At 39.9% G+C, this 20,487-nt stretch overlaps 1 protein-coding gene across 1 annotated transcript in view; it reads left to right on the top strand.

Annotated features, from left to right (window-relative positions):
* The first annotated feature begins 5,937 nt into the window (after positions 1 to 5,937).
* The window catches only part of GRAMD2B (GRAM domain containing 2B), a 62,587-nt gene continuing 48,037 nt past the window's right edge, over positions 5,938 to 20,487 (top strand). Inside the window, exon 1 of the mRNA XM_063085573.1 lies at positions 5,938 to 6,401. Within this exon, the coding sequence (XP_062941643.1) occupies positions 6,319 to 6,401 (83 nt within the window). The 5' untranslated portion in view covers positions 5,938 to 6,318. The remainder of the gene's footprint in view (positions 6,402 to 20,487) is intronic.

Below are 20,487 nucleotides of genomic sequence, written 5' to 3' on the forward strand. Positions count from 1 at the left end.
AAGCTAGCCATGTGGAGGGCCACAAAGAGAGACTGAAATGTTCAGCTAACCTTAAGCTCTTCCAGCCATCCCCATGGAAGCATCAGACTTGGGAGTGAAAAAGCCATCTTGTACACCCCCTTTGTTGCATCTCCAAATGACTCCAATCCTGGACCCTATGTAACCACAAATGCATGAGAGACCACAAGTGACAACCATCCAGCTGAGCCCAGTTAACCCACAGAACCATGAGAAATAATAATGAATTATTGTTTTAAGACACCAAGTCTTGGGTGGTTAGTTATGCAGCAATAGGTAACTGAAAAATGCAGCCACTAAAGATAGCTCTAAATTCAAATATTTCTTTCCCTATGAACATTGCATTCAAAACTAAAAGTTCTTGAGCTTTCCCCACAACACATTTTCCTACAAGGCATGTGTCTTTGCCACTAACAAAATTTGTTTTGCACTGTTTACTCTCCTACAACCCTGCAAGCTCCACACTGAAAGTCAGAAAATCTGAGTATTGGTCCTCAAGCGGCTGCTGTAATTTTTGGCAAAGTCACTAAACTCCCTGAATCTCAGCCTCATCTCTAAAAAAATGTGGTGGTTCAGAGGTGAGAAGGTGCGGGGACGGGGGGGAGATGAAGTGGGTAGGGAGAAATTGGCAAAGGGTCACAAAAAATGTTTACATTGTGTAATGATAAAGAAACAAAATATATAAATACAAAAAGACAAAAAGAAAAACTGATGGTGGGGATTTAATTTTTAAATTTTGTTTAGTGTGTGGCAGGCAATTTCCCCTTTCCCCACATAGAAATTAAGACAGAACACAAATATATAAAACAGATACAAGTGGAGGAGTTCTAACTGAAGCAGGAGATACTACTCTAGAGTAGAGTAAGAAGCAGGCACTGGCGGGCCGAGCCCGTGGCGCACTTGGTAGAGTGCTGCGCTGGGAGCGCGGCGACTCTCCCGCCGCGGGTTCGGATCCCATATAGGAATGGCCAGTGTGCTCGCTGGCTGAGTGCTGGTCACGAAAAAAAAGACAAAAAAAAAAAAAAAAAAAAAAAAAGAAGCAGGCACTGGGGCGAAGACCTAAGTTAAGCAGCCTCCCTGGTCCAGACAGCCCAGGACTCGCTCAGAACCTACTGTGGAAACCACTGCACAGACGAGCTCAGAGGCCTTGCCACATCACAGGTCATGATCTGTAACATTTACCATGTAGAAAATAGACATGTATTTTTAAACTTTGGGGTAGATTTTAATTTATTGTGTATGTGGCGTCATTTGTTCTACTTTTTTAAGAGTATTGAACTGGTAGAGTTTTTATTATTTCTGCTTTCTCACTGAACCAGACTTATACTAGTGTCTCCCAACTATCCTCTGGCCCCTGGACCAGTAAGCCCTTACCATCTTGCCTATTCCTCTCAGCATGGATGCTAAACTTAGTTTTTGCTTCATCTCTAGGGAGAAAAATAGTGTATTTCAAATTTCCCAATCTGCAAAAAAAAAAAAAAAATTTCCCACTTGGCTTGGGAAATACTATTTTAAAACCACTCCATTGAATTTTTAAAATCTTATTTTTAAAGACCTCCGTAGTAGGAGATTCCATAGCCTACTATAGATTCCCTTTCCAATGTTCAATGGTTGTATTCATTAGGAAACTTTCCTTCATATTTGACAAAATCATTCAATGACCTTCAGGTAATGCTTCTCAAAGTTTTAGAATTAAGTTCTTCAGTGTCACTGTATGGCTCTCTTCTGAACTCTCTCAACTTTTTCCCCTCTTTACCTTTGGATATTGACCTGAATTGAAAACAGGAATGGTCTTGGGCCGAGCCCGTGGCTCACTCGGGAGAGTGCGGCGCTGGAAGCGCCAAGGCCGCGGGTTCGGATCCCATATAGGGATGGCCGGTTTGCTCACTGGGTGAGTGTGGTGCTGACAACACCAAGTCAAGGGTTAAGATCCCCTTACCGGTCATCTTTTGAAAAAAAAAAGAAAGAAAACAGGAATGGTCTGATAAATGTTCCTGGAATTCTCTATGAAATATCACACAGTTAAATTATTACAGAGCTTCCGGGTTTTATCATGATATGGTCATCAACATCTTCTAAAACGTATGTCATCTGACAATATGCATAAAATTATAGGCATGTGAAGATACATTACCTATACTTATATTGACTAATAAATACACACCCTGTCACATGTTATCAGTTAGGTAACTACTTGATTATACATTACAACCAAATCTTTACTCAAATCTCCAAAGTCATTATTTGAACTCTGCCTCCAAGACTATGGACAGATGCACAGTGTATCTGATCAATGTTAAAAAGAAACCAACACTTGACCAGTATTCTAAGCTGTTTAAATAGAAGCTCCCCCCTACTTAAAGATGATGGATTAAGCATTTTCTACCAAAGCTGTTTCAATAACTGGAAAAAATATCAGCTAGAACTCTTAGATATTCGAAACAAGAACTTGGATTCCCGGAGGCTTAGAGGCAGAAAAGTAATGTGCCTCTTCTTGGTGCAAAATCAAAAAGCCTCCTAAAATATATTTTAGGCATAATCTTATGTCTCTATTTTGTCATACTATAATAAAACATCCCCCATTGTTTGGCTGCAGCTACCTTTATAAATACTGCATTCCATTTTATGATATAATAGCTCCAAGAATAAACAAATTAGGCAGCTGTTTGACAATGTCTTTTGAACTTAAGCAAATGTCACTGTTGTGAGGCACCTTCCCACAAGAAATGCACTTACACGCCACTTGTGCAGAAAAGGGCAGTGTATTCATTCCAGCTGGCCAGCGTCCGTCTTCCAAGTTGCAACCAAGAAAGAGCAGGATCGGCCTTTGGTCTTGTGGGGTTTTTAAAGACAAAAACTACATCCTGTTGGCACACAGGTTTGCCCAGGTGCACAAAGCAAGCTAGGGAGCTAGGTCACAGAGGCCGAGAATGAGCCATTCGAGCAGTCAAGCATACAAGTTTTCATTGTGTATGGTTCCTGTTCCCATGTAATAATTCACTGTGTATGGCTCCTGTTTCTATGCAATTGTTTTTTGTTTCTATGAAAAGGTCAATGATTTCTCATGCAGAAGCGGGGGTAGTCTGCAGGTCAGACAAGGCAAAATGGAGTTACTTAGGTTAAGCAAGCAATTCTACAGAAGCAGATAGTGTACGTTATGAGGGTGTAGGGAGCTCTATTTCAGTCACTAGGTAAAATAATGTAGGTTACTTGCTCCTAATTCCTCCCCATTCTAGGAAAGTACTATCTGCTATTTTTCCCACATGCCCCACCTCTCCTCCACCCCCAACCTTGCCTGCTCTTTCTCACTTGAGACCACACCACTGGAAGTCCTCATCCCACACATTAAAGAAGTTTCAGGATATCTGAGTGCTCTTTAATTGAGCTGTAGGCCCATGCTGGGGCTGCTCCAAACATGAGATCTTACTCATGCATCAAAAGAGGCCTGACCACAGTTTTTCAAAAAGTGAAACATAGATTACCGTAAGACCCAGCAAATGCACCCCTAGGCATATATCCAGAAGAATTGAAAGAAGAAAGGAAAGAAAAGGAGAGAGAGAAAGAGAGAGAGAGAGAGAGGAAGGAAGGAAGGAAGGAAGGAAGGAAGGAAGGAAGGAAGGAAGGAAGGAAGGAAGGAAGGAAGGAAGGAAGGAAGAAAAGAAAAGAAAGAAAGAAAAGCAGGGACTCGAAGTATTCACAATAGACAAAAGGTGGAAACAGCCCAAGTGTCCATCAACAGACGAATGGACAAACAAAATGTGATGTATATATACATACATACAAAGGAATAGTACTCAGCCAAAAAAAGGAATGAAATTTTGATATATGCTGAGGCAGGGCAGAATAGGTACACGCCCCAAGGATGCTATTCATAAATATTCAGAGTGGATCAGCCAAAGTTTGAAGAGTGACCGGAAACTTCGGAAACTCCGGAAACTGGGGAACGCATGACAGGAAGATGATGCTACTTCTTCAGGCCTTAATTACCTTTGCCCCTCCCCCAAGCTGAATGTTCCTCCCCTTAGTTAAGATAGAGCACCACTCCCATCCCAGAACAGCGTATAAACCCTCCCCCTAGGAATCTGAGGGGCGGGGCAGGCGTTCCTCCCCCTCCGCCACAGCACTTCCTTGGCACGTACCTTCGCTTTATAATCAAGCCCTAGTATGTTGCGTTTCTCTGTCCCTCTCCTCCGTTCCTTTTGCTAGTCCTATGAAGGATTTTTCTTTTCACGGATAGACCAAGATCCTGTAACTGCCACCCGGTAACAATGCTACAACATGGTTGAACCTTGAAAACATTATGCTGAGTGAAATAAGCCAGACAAAGAAGGAAAAATACTATGTGATTCCACTGTGTGAGGTACCTAGAACAGACAAATTCATAGAGAAAGTCCAAGAGTGGTTACGGGGCTGTGGGGGGAGGGGAAGAGGGAGTTATTATTTAATGGGTTTAATGAAAGTTATTGTTTAATGGGAGTTTATGTTGGGGATGAGAAAAAAAGTTTGGGGTCTAGATAGTGGTGATGGTTACACAACACCGTGAATGTATTTAATGTCACTGAGTTATACACCTACCAATGATTAAAATGATAAATATTATGTATATTTTATCACAACAGAAAAGATTACTTGGGGGGGGGGAAGTCAGCCTGGTCTGAGCTCTGTGGTGTGGGCTTGGAAGATAACAGAGAGTTAAGGAGAAAGTCACTACCCAGAGTTGGGGAAGTTGACAACCTTATCTATATTCCATGCCCACCTGGAGTAGGGTGGGGAACTAGAGGACGGACCAAGAGGCAAAGACATCAGGAATGTCCCAGGAAGAGAGAGCCTCCAAGTTTCCACATCACCCAGAGTCTCCCCCACCCACCGCCGCCAGCCTGGCTCCCACAGCCAGAGGATCAGTAGTCAGAAAGAAAAAAAAGAGAGACATGACCAGGCCAATTCTTACAGAATTTATGTAAACGTTTTTTTCTTTCCTTATTTTCCAAGTGTCACAAGAATCAAGTTTGGAGGAAGCAGGCTACAAAAAGATTTTTTGTTCTCTCAGCCTAAGGACATAAATGTAAATGAAGAGAGAATAAGAAAACTTCGGAAAGGACTTTCATCTCCAGAATGTTTGAGGTTACATTTAGAAGGGTAGGTATTTCACACACACACATCACATACATACATACGTATATACAATACATACATACGTATATACAAACTATGTTTGCATATTCTTTGTAACATTCTCAAATCTAAACTTAATTTTAAAAGAAAATTGAAGGATTTACAGCCTCAGAGCATGGAGTTAGTTATTTTTTCCCAGGAACGTCATGCTCTGCTATCGCTACGTGTCATCGTTTTAAAATAAGTTAAGAGTTCCAACAATGAGGTTTTACATTAGTTATGCTCAACTGCTCTATAGCAAATTAGGAAACCACTAACACTAACGCTAGTTGCTATAATAAGTCGATGTTTCGAACAATGCCTGGAACACAGTAACTCTCAAAAGTTTATTGAATGAATGAATGGATGCTTCAAATGCAAAACCTCACACGGAACCAGCAAGTCGAAACCCATCGAAACGTAGGAAGAAGAGGCATTCGCTCTTTTGGCTGGGTGCCTAGTAAATGAGACGCTAGTGAGATGCTGATGCGTGCTACTCGGCCCCCCACCCCCCATAGAACTAGGAAGGGTTAACCAGGTAACTACTTCTCGTTACCCTTGTTATTCCCACATAAAAAACTGAGCAGACCTATTGTTGAAGCACGAAAAGGCAGTCCTCAATGAGAACGTTGAATAATTCAGGCTAGGGCATAGGCCAGCCCACACGGCGCATTTGCGTGAGAAAGTCCTACTCAGTCGCCTCCGTTTCCTGTGTCTAGAGCCCGCTGCCCTTTTTAAAAAATCCCGCTGGTACCGTCGGGGTAGGAAAAACGCCCAATTTACCAGAAGGCTAAATATACTGTGCCTTGTTAGGCAAATGCTTCACCTGCTTGGCCCATCAGCTTCCTCTCCCAGAAAGACTAGTTCAACAGGTTTCCTTTTTCTCTTCCTCTGCCTCCTGGGTTGGGGAAAGAGGCTGTCACTTCGCTTCGACCCTCCCCTTCCCTCCCGCTGGGCTCTTCCAGCCGGGTCGGACCAATCGCGCCCGCTCGAGCGTGTGCAGGTTGGCGGCCCGCGAGCTCGCCGGGCCTGGGTGCGCGGGAGGGCGCTGCGCGGATCGCTTGGCCTGCGCCCTGGGGCCCGGGAGCCGAGCGCGGGGGACGCCGGGGGCGCGTGGAGGCCTGAAGCTGCCCTCCGGACGCGGCCCTGATGACTGAACTACCGCAAGATGTGGAAGACACAAAGCCTGCCAAAGTGCTCGGGAAGAGAGACAGCAGAGTTGGCTCAGCGCAGTAAGTGTCCTCAGCTGGGACCCATCCTGGGCGACAGGAAACGCGCTGCCCAAACCTCTCTGCCAGGACGCGAGTTTCGGGTGGAAACGGGATTCTGGAACTTTTACGTGGGCAATGTTGGGGCTTCAACTCTAACTCTAACTCTCTCTCTCCCCCCCCTCTCCTCTTTCTCTCTCTCTCCTCTCTCTCTCTCTCTCCTGCTCTCTCTCTCTCTCCTCCTCTCTCTCCTCTCTCTCTCCTCTCTCTCTCTCCTCCTCTCTCTCTCCTGCCCTCTCTCTCTCTCCTCCTCTCTCTCTCCTGCCCTCTCTCTCTCTCTCTTCCTCTCTCTCTCTCTCTCCTCCTCTCTCTCTCCTGCCCTCTCTCTCTCCCCTCCTCTCTCTCTCTCCTGCCCTCTCTCTCTCCCCCTCCTCTCTCTCTCTCTCTCCTGCCCTCTCTCTCTCTCTCCCCTCCTCTCTCTCCCCCTCCTCTCTCTCTCTCCCCTGCCCTCTCTCTCTCTCCCCTGCCCTCTCTCTCTCTCCCCTCCTCTCTCTCTCTCTCTCCTGCCCTCTCTCTCTCCCCTCCTCTCTCTCTCTCCTCCTCTCTTTCTCTCTCCTGCCCTCTCTCTCTCTCTCCCCTCCTCTCTCTCTCTCTCCTGCCCTCTCTCCCCTCCTCTCTCTCTCTCTCCTGCCCTCTCTCTCTCTCCCCTCCTCTCTCTCCTGCCCTCTCTCTCTCTCTCCCCTCCTCTCTCTCTCTCTCTCCTGCCCTCTCTCTCTCTCCCCTCCTCTCTCTCTCTCCTGCCCTCTCTCTCTCTCTCTCCCCCTCCCCCCCTCTCTCTCTCTCCTGCTCTCTCTCTGTCTCTGTCTCTCTGTTTCTCTCTCTCTCCCCTGTCTCTCCCCCTCCCTTTGTCTCCTCTCCGTCCCCACCCCTCTCTCTACCCCTCTGTCGCCTGGTCAGTCCTCTCCACAAATTCCGTCCTCTCCACAAATTCCGTACTAAAGAAAAGGCACCGCTGCATTTCAGGAATGCATTGTAGCTTGCAGTCCGATGGGGATGTGAATTATTTGGCCCGAAAGTATGACTGGCGTTCTATAATTCCCACGGGAGGTCTGGGAAAACTATCCAAATCCTCGAGCTATGCCAGGAAACGGCACTAACATTTACTTCAGTTGTCCCACTTCTTAATGACGTCTGGGGAGACTCGGTTGGTTAGTCGGTGTCATCCGGTTATCAGCTTCACAACGATGTGTGTTTTATTATTTGAGTCAGAGCTTGTGAGTGTCTCTCCCTTACACTCTTCACTTTTCCTCAAGAGCGAGGAAAAGTCTTGAAAAACATGAAATATGCTTCATCTTTCCCCTCGAACACCGCCGGACTTTTGTTGGCTGCTTAACACAACGTATTACACACTTGTTCTGGAGACAGTGTAGAGGTGTGGTGTGGAGCATAATAAATAGATAGTAAAACAAAACACTTTGAATATTGGGATGTGACTATCCTCTTCAAACATTTATGTGCGTAATAGGAAGATTTGCACATCGTTTGACCTAAAAACTCTTCTGGTTTAAGAAACTGAAAACTCAAATATTTTTGTCAAAAGGATTAACTTCCCGTAAATGAACCTTTTTTGTAAATTTGTATTTTTTTTTTTTTTGGTCCAGAAAATATGTACTACTTTGGATATTTTTAAAATCCAGAAGTATGATTATTTAATGATTTTTATTCCCAGATATTCTTCTGTTAAAAAGAAAAAGAATCTTTCAGTATTTGTTTATTTGCAATATCACCACAATATATCACTATAGCATTATGCGATGTGAAGATAAATATCTAAATAAGCCCAATTTTACTTTATGGTGTCAAGTTGTTGGGGGTACCTAAAATGATTTATTGATACTAGTATGAAAAGATGATAGATTCTTTTAAGAGTGAAGATTCAATCTACCACTCATTATTTTAGCATTTAGTTTTTTTTTTTTTAATCACAGCCTTGTTCCACATAGAGACTTGTGTGTATAAAAGCATATTTCGTCTGCGTATCTGTTGGAGTTTGGGCTGAAGTGTTGGAAGAATAGCTTTGCTAGCTGCTTTGATTTGTTGTTTCAAAGGCTTTGGTCATGTTGTCTTCAAGTGTGTGCTTTCTTTGTCTACTCTTTCCTTTGCCCTCCCAGCATTGTCAACTTTTATGATAGATAAAAAGTGACTGAAAAAAATATTGCTATAGGTAAACCACTCCCCAAAATGTTTTTTTCTCAGCCAAAAATAAAATCCTAACTTTATAAAAATAGATCAAATCCAAGAAAAAGAGGAACTGTCAAATAGCATCTACTTCCTTTGCTCTTAATCATTCTTTTCTATACTTTATTTCTCTGAAGAGGTAATATGGATAGACTTTTCACCATTGTATAGATGTTGGTGGTGACAGGAGTGTCGAATAGCAGAAGTAAGACTAGAACTCAGGACTTTCAACTCCTAGTCCAGGACTTGCCAAAAGGCAGTATTTAGTTCCAGTTACACAAAGCAGAATGATTCCAACAGTTACCAAAGTTTTGAAATATTCACATTCCTAGTTGTCTAGATACTTAAGATACTCTACATAGTTAAAGAGATGGTTTTGATTGATTGAAAAGTCTACTGTGGCATTTAGGCAAAGTCACAACTCAAAACTCTTTAGATGTTGGGAAAATAATTTTGTAGAAAATACGCCTAACCACATTGAAACTCAAGACCCCAACATAGCCCTTCATTTGAAATGACCAGTTTCACAAATTCATTTCAGTTCAACAAATAATGGAATACCTACTTATTCAATAATGGTGGGCAATACAAATTATAGTATATTCAAGTTAAAAATAAATTACTCATAATTAAAGCACATATCCTCTAAGCTATCCTTTCTCTTTGTGCATGGCATGTTGAGGGTAGTTGACAGACAAAATAAGGATTGGAGCTGGGAATCAATCTTGAATTGGAAGCCAAAGTAGCAAAGGCAAATAATTATTGAGTATAACCTGATTTCTTAGTACTACTTAACTCTGAACTTTGAAAGTTCCCATTTAGCAAGAGAATTTCTATATTGTCTCTCTGTCCGTGTGTGTGTGTGTGTGTGTGTGTGTGTGTGTGTGTGTGTGTGTGTGTTTCTAAATTTCCAGGTCATCAAATCTGACAGACCCAGTTCACTTTTTAGTATAAACTTTGGGGTAAGAAGAAAAATTGTGCATAACATATTAGAAAATATAAAAATTATATTAAAGTACAGCAATCAATGGAGGAGTTTGAAAAGATGGAGAAAAATAATGTGTTCTGGTTTGAAAAGTTTTGTAAAGGAATATAATGAACCAAATCAGCTCTGTGGCTGGAGATTAATATCATAGAAGATACCATAGGCAGTATATAAAGCGATTAAGAACATTGGCTCTGGGAGCTAGTATTTGAATTCTGACTTTCCTAAGTGACCCTGGCAAGTGACCCTGGCAAGTTACCGAGCATCTCCAGGTCTCAGTTTCACCATCTGTAAAGGGGAATACTTAAGTCAGCTGTTTCGTGTAGGCTTGCTTTGAAGTTTAAATGGGGAATGTGCTTCACCAAGCACCTGATGTATTGTCAGTGCTCCATAAACTGTAGCTATGGTCTAGGACATGCTGTGGGATTGGGATAGGAGGATGACATGAAATTTAATTAAACTAAATAGTCAAAATCCGAAAGGCTTAAACTCTTACAGTAGCGTGCAACAATGTTCTATTAAGTAACATTGAGGACTCTTGTAACAGCACCTAAGCATTGCCATGAATCTAGTGTGGCATCCTGGTTTTACTTTATGCTAAAAGGATCTTATGCCATAACTATTTTGTGACCTCCCAGCTTATATAAATATTTTTTACTGATTTGGTATTATCATATCTGTCCACTACCTTTATCCATGGTCCACTGGTTTTCTCATCCTGCTTCCTGGCATGAGCTTTTCTCTCATGGAGCCTCTGCTTTAAACTGCTGAGTTTTTTCCATTTGCTAAACTCCGACAGAACTGCCCTTTGACACCTTTCTAATTCCTTAAATGCTCAGCTTTAGGCACTTCACCCATTTTCAAATGGAATGAAGCAAAATTCCAGGAGAAAGACTCCTCGTCAGGCACATTAATGACTACTTCTTTCTCCTAAAAGAGGACTGTTTTTCTCCAAACCTAAGTTTTATTACTTACCCTTAGAAGACAAGTAGAACCAACTTAAACTTCATTCCCTAAGGTAGGCTAATTTATATGCTGTCATTCATTGGTCACTCCATGTGTGTCAGAGGTTCCCATATTTCTAATGGGACATGATGTCCCAAGATGCATACTATTTTTAACAGCTTTGTTGAGGTTTATTTTACATATCATAAAATTTACCCATTTCCAGTATACAATTCAATGACTTACAGCAGCTTTACCAAGTAACACAACATCACCATAACCCAGTTTTAGAAGGTTTTCATCCATCCAGTGAGATCCCTCAGACACATTTATATTTAATCCTCATTCCTATCCCCAGCCCCTGGCAATCACTATCTACTTCCTATCTCTATAAATCTGCCTTTTCAGGGCATTTCATATAAAAGGAATCATACAATAGGTAGTCTGTTGTGTCTGCCTTCTTTTACTTCACATCATGTTTTTAAATATGAAGTTGCAAGTGCCTGTAGTTGCTTCCTTTTTATTGCTGAATAGTATTCCATTGCGTGGATATACTGCATTTGTCTATTCATCTGTCCAACATTTAGTTTGTTTCCACTTTGGGGCTATTATGAATAACACTGCTATGAATGTTTGCACACAAGTCTTTGTGTGGATGATGCTTTCATTTCTCTTGAGTATATACCTAGAGGTAGAATTGTTGGGTCATATGATAATTCTATTTTTAACTTTTTGAGGAAGCGGCAAACTTTTCCAAAGTAGCAGCACCATTTTACATTCCCACCAGTAATGTATGAGGGCCCATAGATTTAAGAGAAAAGGCTTTCATACAGCAAGTGAAACAAGAGTATAAGCTCCTTAAAGGCAGGTCAGTGCCTTACACTTTATAACATAATAAATATTGGTTGAATGTTGACTAAGTGACATTCATACTTAAGATTTTGAAAATCCCCCAAGCCACAATATCAAAGATAATTCAAGCTGTGATACTTGAGTACTTTTTTTTACAATCTCTTAAAATTTTGCATGTAATATTTATGAATATTACCGATTTTTTAAATGACAGAGTTGGACCATAATCTTCCCATCCATGATGATATTTTTTAAAGCAATACGTGTTATAAGGTTAGAAAATTAAAACAATATAGAAAAAAGAAAAGACCTTTTCCTGTCTCCCACCTTACAATTCCTTGTCCCAAAGGTAACCACTCCCCAAGGTTTTCATTTTTTGCTTATGCAATTGTCACTTAAGGTCAGAATCAAGTTTTTTGTTTATTTTATTTTTCCTTAGAATAGCCATCACCAAATTTACACATGTGTGTTGGAATTGGTGAAATGAATCACCCGGTGGGGTTGTCATAGTGACTGTGATCACACAGTACTTGACTTTCATAGGGTAGCTCAGTAAATTATTCCATATTGTTGGCAGGCATTATACCATTTTCCCTCAAACTTCTTTTCAGAATAGTTAGCTATCTATAAAGTGACAACACAGTTTTGACAGTAATAAACAAATCCATCAGAATATAACTTCCTTATGATAACCTCAGCAAAGTAGACTCCTAGTATAAAATAGAGAGATTGATTTCTGAGTCATCCTAAGTTATCAATTTATTTTCTTATCTCTTCTGTTCCCCTCTTTTAGTCTGGATGATCCTAGACAGGCCCCTGACCAAATGAAGTAGCAAGATCTGGGCCACCCTCTGAGCAACTAAATAGAGGTCATAGTGGTGATGAGACCTGTTTAAAAAGAGATCACGGTGGAGAAATGGAAATGTGAAGTTGGAGAAAATGAGTAAGGAGATGGGGAGAGAATAAAAAGAGTTGGAAAAAGAGAGGGGCAAATAATATTGAGTTATATTGAAAAGAGAAAGAAAACATGCTAATGTGCCATTAACCTGGATGATCTTGCTCTTCTGTCCTGGAAGATGCCCTCTTCTTCTCTGCCTGTGTGATTCCATGTCTTGTCAGTGATATCTCAGGCAATGAGATGAGAGGTGAATGTACCTCTTCTTACCTAACAGAGATAGTGATCAGTGTAAACAAATTGCTGTGATGTTTTCTTAAAATCCATCAGATGTAAAATCTATCAGGTGTATGATTACATCCATATTTGTTATCTTCTAGATTTTTCATATTATGTCTTCCATCTTGTACGGTGAGTTAAAAACTGGGAAGAACCTCAGAAATATGCTAATTTTTGTGTACTTTACCATTAAAGATTATTATCTGAAAACAGTTATTTTTGATCCTGCAAATTATTTTGAAACCCCTCATGTGTAGTTCTGTAAAATGTGTGTTGTGAGTTGAGTTGCTGTAAGTGAATAGTGATGAAAAACTGCTAATCCATTATGACAGCTTTTATTATCAGTGTACTGTTCCTATAATTCATTGGAAAACACCACCTCATTTGATCCATTTAATCCTTAATTATTTTGTTGGATGCTTCATATAATTTATAATGTGGTCCTCCAAGAGCCTTAATGAACTGCGAAGAATGTATTTTTTTCCCTCCCGCTCTCCCTTCCTCCCTTAATAACAAAGTTCCATGGTATGTAAAATTAGACTAGTTTTAACATGAAGTTGGTAGATTTCTTATACTTCTTGATTTGACCAGAATCTTTTCTGAAAATTTTACAAAAAATCGGAACACCTTTTCTCAAATTTGAAAATCATAAAACATCATACCTTTTATGTTGCTTTGCCCCCCATGGATTTGTCACCCCACTTCCCCTGGGTGACGGAGATGCAAAGGATTACTCAAAGCCCATCTCTTCGGAGCAGTGAGAGGCCCCAAAGTGGTTAACTTCCCTGGGAACACTCAAGTGAGAGGCATCCCTTCCTCGGGAAATTAACCCTGAATTGGGGTTCTCTTCTTGCATTTATTCTCCAGACCAGGAAGTTATAGGAAGAGAACATAGGTGGGGTTATAGTTTAACAATATAGGCTGGTAACTTTCAGTGAAACAAGCCAGATGACATTCCAGTAAGGCAATTAAGAGGTCCTATCAACAAAAGCTTGATCTTAGCAAACATTCCTTCTCCCTCCAGCAATTTTCCAGTATCTACACATATCAATCAGTAACCTGTCTGCCCTTGAGCCAGCAACCTTGCTGTGTTACAACTCCTTATCTTACAACAGAGATTATATAGCCAGAGGAAAATTTCCTGTCCTCCGCAAGGTCAATATTTGAAACTGCAAGGCTTTGGAAAACCAGGCCCTGTGAAGTACATTTGCTTTATAGTATATTCCACACTTTTATCAGAACTTATAAGGCATATGAGCTAAGAGAAAGGTAATATCTAACAATTGGTAATGACCAGAGAAATTTGATTGTGTATCATCTGGCATTTACTAAGTAGTTTTGAAAGGAATGTTTTATTTTGAGATTTCATCTCTTCTCTAAGAAGTGATTAGGTAACTCCAAGACAAGATGTGGTATTGCTATACATTAGATACTGTTCAAAGTGCTTTTACATATGTACATATAATGGGGTAGGTACTATTTTCATCACATTTTATGTATAACAGACACAGTTACTTGCTCAAGGTCATAACAGCGATTAAAGTGTTAAAGCCAAAATTCAAAGTTTGGACAGTCTAATCTGAACCAGCCTCTTGAAATCATTAATTATACAATCTCACTAGAATTAGGAAGGGCAAAGATGCAGAAGGCAAAGTATCTCCCATTAAATGTCTGTGCATCCCTGAATAGGTCTCTTTCATAGGTCTGTTTACTCAACTATAAAACTAAGGCTCATTTCCACTGTACAATTCTAACACTGAAAGGATTTCTTAATGCTCTGTAGATGACAAGATTAGGTGTCAATTGAGCACTGATACTTTCTCTGTATTGTAAACACAGGTACCTCTTTGGATACTTGTATATTCATTCACCTGTGTTCAAACCTCACAGTAGAGAAGTTAATATTTTTGGTCACAGCATTAATTGTGATTTGCTCAGCAGTCATTCATAGATTCCAATTTTTAAAAACCATAGTTGAGTTCTTCTTTACACAAGTACAGAGTGTTTCCATAAAGTAATGTGACTGATTTATTTTAAAAGCATGTGAATGTTGATTCTTTAAAAGTGTCACCAAAGAAACACCAGAACTTTTCCAACAATGTTGCAATTGTGCAAAATCTTTTTGAAATTCTTCTTGCAGAGTTACTTTCAAAGCCTGGAACCACCTCTTTGAATAGTCATAAGGTTGGCAAATCCTCTTCCTTTGAGAGTGAATTCAGGTCTTGGAAACAGCCCAAAGTTACTTTAAGCCAAACTTGGTGAATGAGGTGGATGAGAATAGTTTAAATACCTATAAGCCACTCTGCAGATAAGATCATTTTTTATCAAAAACAAGATGTGACTGTAGAATAATAAGACTGAGTTTCTGGCAATACTTACCAATTTCTATGCTTCCATATCTAGGTTTATTACTTTGTACCATTAACTATAAAATTTCATAGTTATTATTCTGTCCTAAAATCATTTTTTGGTATTTATAATATTCTCAGGTAGGTGTTGGCATATCATAAGCATTAAAAAGTACTTTGAGGAGACAAATGTAATATATACCTTATTCTTGAAGAGAATAGCCTGTGTATTACAGAAAACAATTTTTGAAAAAAGTTTCATGAGTTTAAACAGTGAAGGTTTAGCTGTCACAGTCTTCTTGTACTATCTTCTGCTTCCTTACACATTACGGGAATTTGTATGGAAACTACATTTTTTTTCAGGTCCCCTCTGCAAGTTATAATTTTACAGCAAATGGGCTTTTCTCACTATATACGAGGTGCTACCCTTGACTTACCCATATGGTGATTATCAATTATCAGCATTAAGCTTTGTATTTTTGCCCAAGTATCACCTGACAGTTAACATCTGTTACCTAATTGGCCTGCTACCCAGTCAATCCCTGAGCATGCTTAAGGACAAGCCTATTCCCCTGTTCTTGACTTTTGGTCAGAATGGATTCCTTAGCACAGCGGTGTTCCAACTACCAATTGATCCGAGATCTGATTTTAACCCTGTACCGTTCAGTAACTCTCATGTGATATGTCTCCAATTCTTCTGTCATCCAGTGTAATTCAGCAAGCATGCCGAGAATCCAAGGCTGCGCCCAGGCTGCGGGGAGGAGAGCAGGACGCTTACATAACTAACACGTGTGATAAGAATTCCACTGTAGCTATCAGAGGCCATGAACAGAGACATAGGCAACCTGTTTTCCTCAGAGTGAGCAGAGATAAGAGGTCATGTTTGAAGGAAGGTTGATGGATAAGAAAGAATTTGCCCTCACTTGGAGGGAGAAAATGATTCCAGGCAGAGGGAAGGATAAGGACTTGCAGCGGGGAGTAGAGCCCGCCTCCCTGCTTTGCCGTCCGCTTCACTTAGGGCTTTGGCTCTACTACCGACGCTTTGACACTCCAGGGAAGTCTTTCTCGCCTCTGGTCTTCAGTTTCCTCCTCTGTCAAGAGAGAGGGCTGAATGACCTGATTTGTCAGATCCCTTCCAACCTGAAGAGGATGAATCTTTGAAGAAACCGCCCTGCTTCTTTGTGCTCTTCTGTAGCCTTTGTGTAAAGAATTCTGTCAGACTGAACAGACTGAGAAAAGCTTTTTTAATATGAATAGAATCCTTGCTTTCTTACCTCGTTTGGCCTCTTTATTTTATTTTATTTTTCCTGTTATTTCTTTCACTACGTAAACTTATACCTGTTTAAGGCATGACTGCCACTAAAACATACCTAAACTGTCCTCTTACACATTTACAGATAACATATCAGCATTCACATTGCATGCCAACAACCTACTTTGCTACTATGCCTTCTGGACTGGTCAAAATAGAAATACCTAATCAGGCAACTTGTAAGGTCTGGAAATAATCATATATTTGACTTGAATACAGAATAAAATTTAAGGTTAAGAAGCTTTTCCTCAGATATGAAATCAGGGAATATCTAATGGACACTAGAGTCCCAATTCAACTTAATAATTATACTAGCACTTTTAATGCATTTTATGTTCTTTAAAGTACTTCAGTAATTGAATTTAATGAATAGTTTTTGAGAATGTACCATTGTTAGGCACTGTGGTATGTCATAGGATATTAGGATGTATTAGGCATGGGGTCTGCCCTCAAAAACATTAAGACAAATTTCACTATAATTTGAGCAGTATCTTAATATGACATTAAATATGAATTTCAGTCTCCTGTGATACATAAGAATATGTGCAGGCATTTTTAAGAGAATGATGGGGAAGAAACTGGCCCAGCATGTAGACTGAGTAAGGGCTTCTTAGAGAAAATGATGATACCTGAGAAAAGTTTTGAAGGAGGAATGGGAGTCAACCCCCGAACCCCCAAAAAAGAGATCATTCTAACCAGAAAAAAATAGCCTAAACCAAGGCACAGTGATGTGAAACAACCTGGTGACTATAGACAATTAATATTACTAGAATGTAAAATGTAGAAAATTGAATGGCAGCACATGAGACAGGAGCAGTCAGTTGGAGGAAGGTCACAGAAGACAGTTTCTAAGATGAGAAGGCACTTGGGTTTATATAAGGCATAGGGAGTCACTGAAGGATTTACCCAAGGATGTGATACAGTCTGGTTTGGGTTTTTTAGAGATGACTCCAGTGGCAAAGTTGAAGATAGATTTATTGGAGAACAAAGCTGGAAGCAGGGATTAGCTGGTTGTGAAACAATTGAGGTGAGGTTGTTTGGGTAGGGGAAATGGGGAGAATGGGTTTGAGAAATGTTGATATAAAAATTGGAAAGACCAAGTAGTGGATTGGATTGATAGAGAGAGGAAGCTAGAAAGACTCTTCATTTTTCACTCTGGGAAGGTTGTGTGATTGTGATGCCACTATATTAAGCCATGGAACATAGGAGGTAAAATAAAGTAGATTTTGGGTATTAAAGTGGTAAGTTTGCTATTATAAAAGTTGAGACTGGGATGAAGACCAGACCTGGAAGATGTATTTGGGAATTATCAGCCTATAGATGATATTTAAAGTCATGAGAGTGGATGAAATTTTCCAATGGAGAGAAGAGTGGGAAACCAAAGAGAGTTTGTGGGAATGATCTTATGTTGGGATGAAGGTCAAAAGAGGAAGCCACAAAGTTGATGGGGAATAAACAGCACAGCAGAAAACAAAACAGAAACAACTAACCAAAATAAAAGAAAACAGAGGAATAGAATCATGAAAAAACAGACAAGGAAAGGAAAATCTCAAGAGATGGTCAACATACAGCCAACTGATGTTTGACAAAGGTGCCAAAAACATTCACTGGGGAAAAGACAGTCTCTTCAAAAAATACAGTGTGAAAAAGTGGATATCCATATGCAGAAGAATGAAACTAGACCCTTATCTCTCACCATATACAAAAATCTACAAAAATGGATTAAAGATTTAAATGTAAGACCTGAAACTATGAAGCTATTAGAAGAAACCATAGAAGAACACCCCAGGACATTGGTCTGGGCAAAGATTTTATGGATGTAAGACTTCAAAAGCACAGGCAACAAAAGCAGAAATAGACAAATAGGATTATATCAAACTAAAAGCTTCTGCACAGCAAAGGAAACAGTCAATCAAGAGATGACCTGCAGAATAGGAGAAAACATTTGCAAACTGTTCATTTGACAAGGGATTAATATAGAGAATATACAAGGAACTCAACTTGACAGCAAAAAACCAAATAATCCAATTTTAAAATGGGCAAATGATCTGAACAGACATTTCTCAAAAGAATACGAATGGACAACAAGTATATGAAAAAATGCTCAACATCGCTAAGCATCAGGAAAATGCAAATCAAAACCATGATGAGATACCATCTGACCCCAGTTTGAATGACTGTTATCAAAAAGACAAAAAATAACAAACGCGGGCAAGGATACAGAGAAAAGGAAACTCTTACACACTGTTGGTTGGAATGTAAATTGGTACAGCCATTACAGAAAACTATGGAGTTTCCTCAAAAAACTAAAAATAGAACTATCATATCCAGCAATCACACTACTGGGTATACATCCAAAGGAAAGGAAATCAGTATATTGAAGAAATACCGCACCCCATGTTTATTGCAGCATTATTCACGATAGCCAAGATATGGAATCAACCTAAGTGTTCATCAACAGATGAATGAATAAAGCAAATATATATACACAATGGAATACAATTCAGCTATAAAAAAGAATGAAATCCTGTCATTCACAGGAATGTGAATGAGCTTGGAGGACATTATGTTGAGTGAAATAAGCCAGGCACAGAAGGATAAACACTGCATGTTCTCACTCGTATGTGAAAATAAGAAAGTTGATCTCATAGAAATAGAGAGTAAAATAATAGTTGCTAGAGGCTGGGAAGCAAGGGGGAATGAGGGAGAGGGAAAGGTTGGTTAAAGAACACAAAATTACAGCTAGTGAGGAGGAATACGTTCCAGTGTCCTACAGCACTATAGAGTGACAGTTAATAATTTATTATATATTTTCAAATAACTAGAAGAGAGGATGTTGAAAATTCTCAGCACAAAGATAAATGTTTCAGGTGATGGATGTTGCTTTGCCACACACATATTTGTCACCTCTCTTCCCCTGGGTGATGGAGCTGCAAAAAGGATTACTTAAAGCCCATTTCTTCCGAGCAGTGAGAGACCCTAAAGGGGTTAATCTCCCGGAACCCTCAAGAGAGAGGCATTCCTTCCTTTGGAAATTAAACGTGAACTGGGGTTCTTCCACTGCATTTATTCTCCAGACCAGGAAGTTACAGGAAAAGGACCTATGTGGGGTTATGTCTAAGTATAGTTCAGCAGTAGAGGCTGGTAACATACATAAAATAACAAAGTGACATTCCATAATGCGATTTGCCAAAGGTTAAGTCGATCCACCAACAAAAGCTTGATCTTAGCAAACATTCTTTTTCCCTGCAGTAATTTTCCCAGTGTTTTACATATCAAACAAGTAACTTGTCTGTCCTTGAGTCAGCAACCTTGCTGTGCCACAACTCTCCATCCACATCAGAGACCCTAGCCTGAGGAAAGTTTCCTGTCTTTTGAAAGGTTAACATTTCTATATGTAATTTCAAAAAGGTTAGGCTAAACCTGAAACTACAGGGAACTAGACCCTGTGAAATATATTTGCTTTTGAATGTAATTATACTCCACAGATGGGTATGCTAATTACCCTGATTTTGATCATTATACATTGTATACATCAATCAAAATATCATACCATACCCTATAAATATGTACAATTATTATGTGTCAAACAGATAAATAAATAAAAGAAGCAGCTCAACCTTAATAGGTCAAATACGTCCAGCCAGTAACCCCCAAACCTGGTATTCCATCTGAGCTCATGGCAACTTCATTTTTCTAGCTATTCTGCCTAAATGTCCTAGTAATCCTTAATTCCTTTCTTTTCCTTAATCCTTAATTCCTTTCTTTTCCTTATACCTATATTAAATCATCAGCAAATCCCATTGGCTTACCATAACACATTTCAAGAACTCTCCCACTTCTACTTAACAACTGCTACCAATTGGTCTAAGCCAGCAGCATCTCTCACCTGCATTAACTGATTGCCCCCAACTGATCTCTCTGCTTCCCTCCCACTCCACCCCACCTCCTGCAGTCCAGTCTCATCACAGTAATCAGTGACTGTTTTAAATGTAAGTTAAATCATGTCACTCTTCAGTTTAAAAACATCCATTCTCTCCTCGTGTCAAAAAAAAAAAAAAAAAACATAGTCCTAATACCCTATGTGATTTTTTTCTCACCACACTATCTTTCTGGTTCTTCCACCCCTATTGGCCTTCCTGATGGTCTTATCAAAACCACACACACAGACACACAAAAAATAATAATAAAGAGGGCGAGAGGAAACTTTTGGAGGCAATGAATATGATTATGGCATTGATTGTAGTGACAGTTTC

Source organism: Cynocephalus volans, chromosome 2, assembly GCF_027409185.1.
Source record: "Cynocephalus volans isolate mCynVol1 chromosome 2, mCynVol1.pri, whole genome shotgun sequence".
Lineage (NCBI taxonomy): Eukaryota > Metazoa > Chordata > Mammalia > Dermoptera > Cynocephalidae > Cynocephalus > Cynocephalus volans.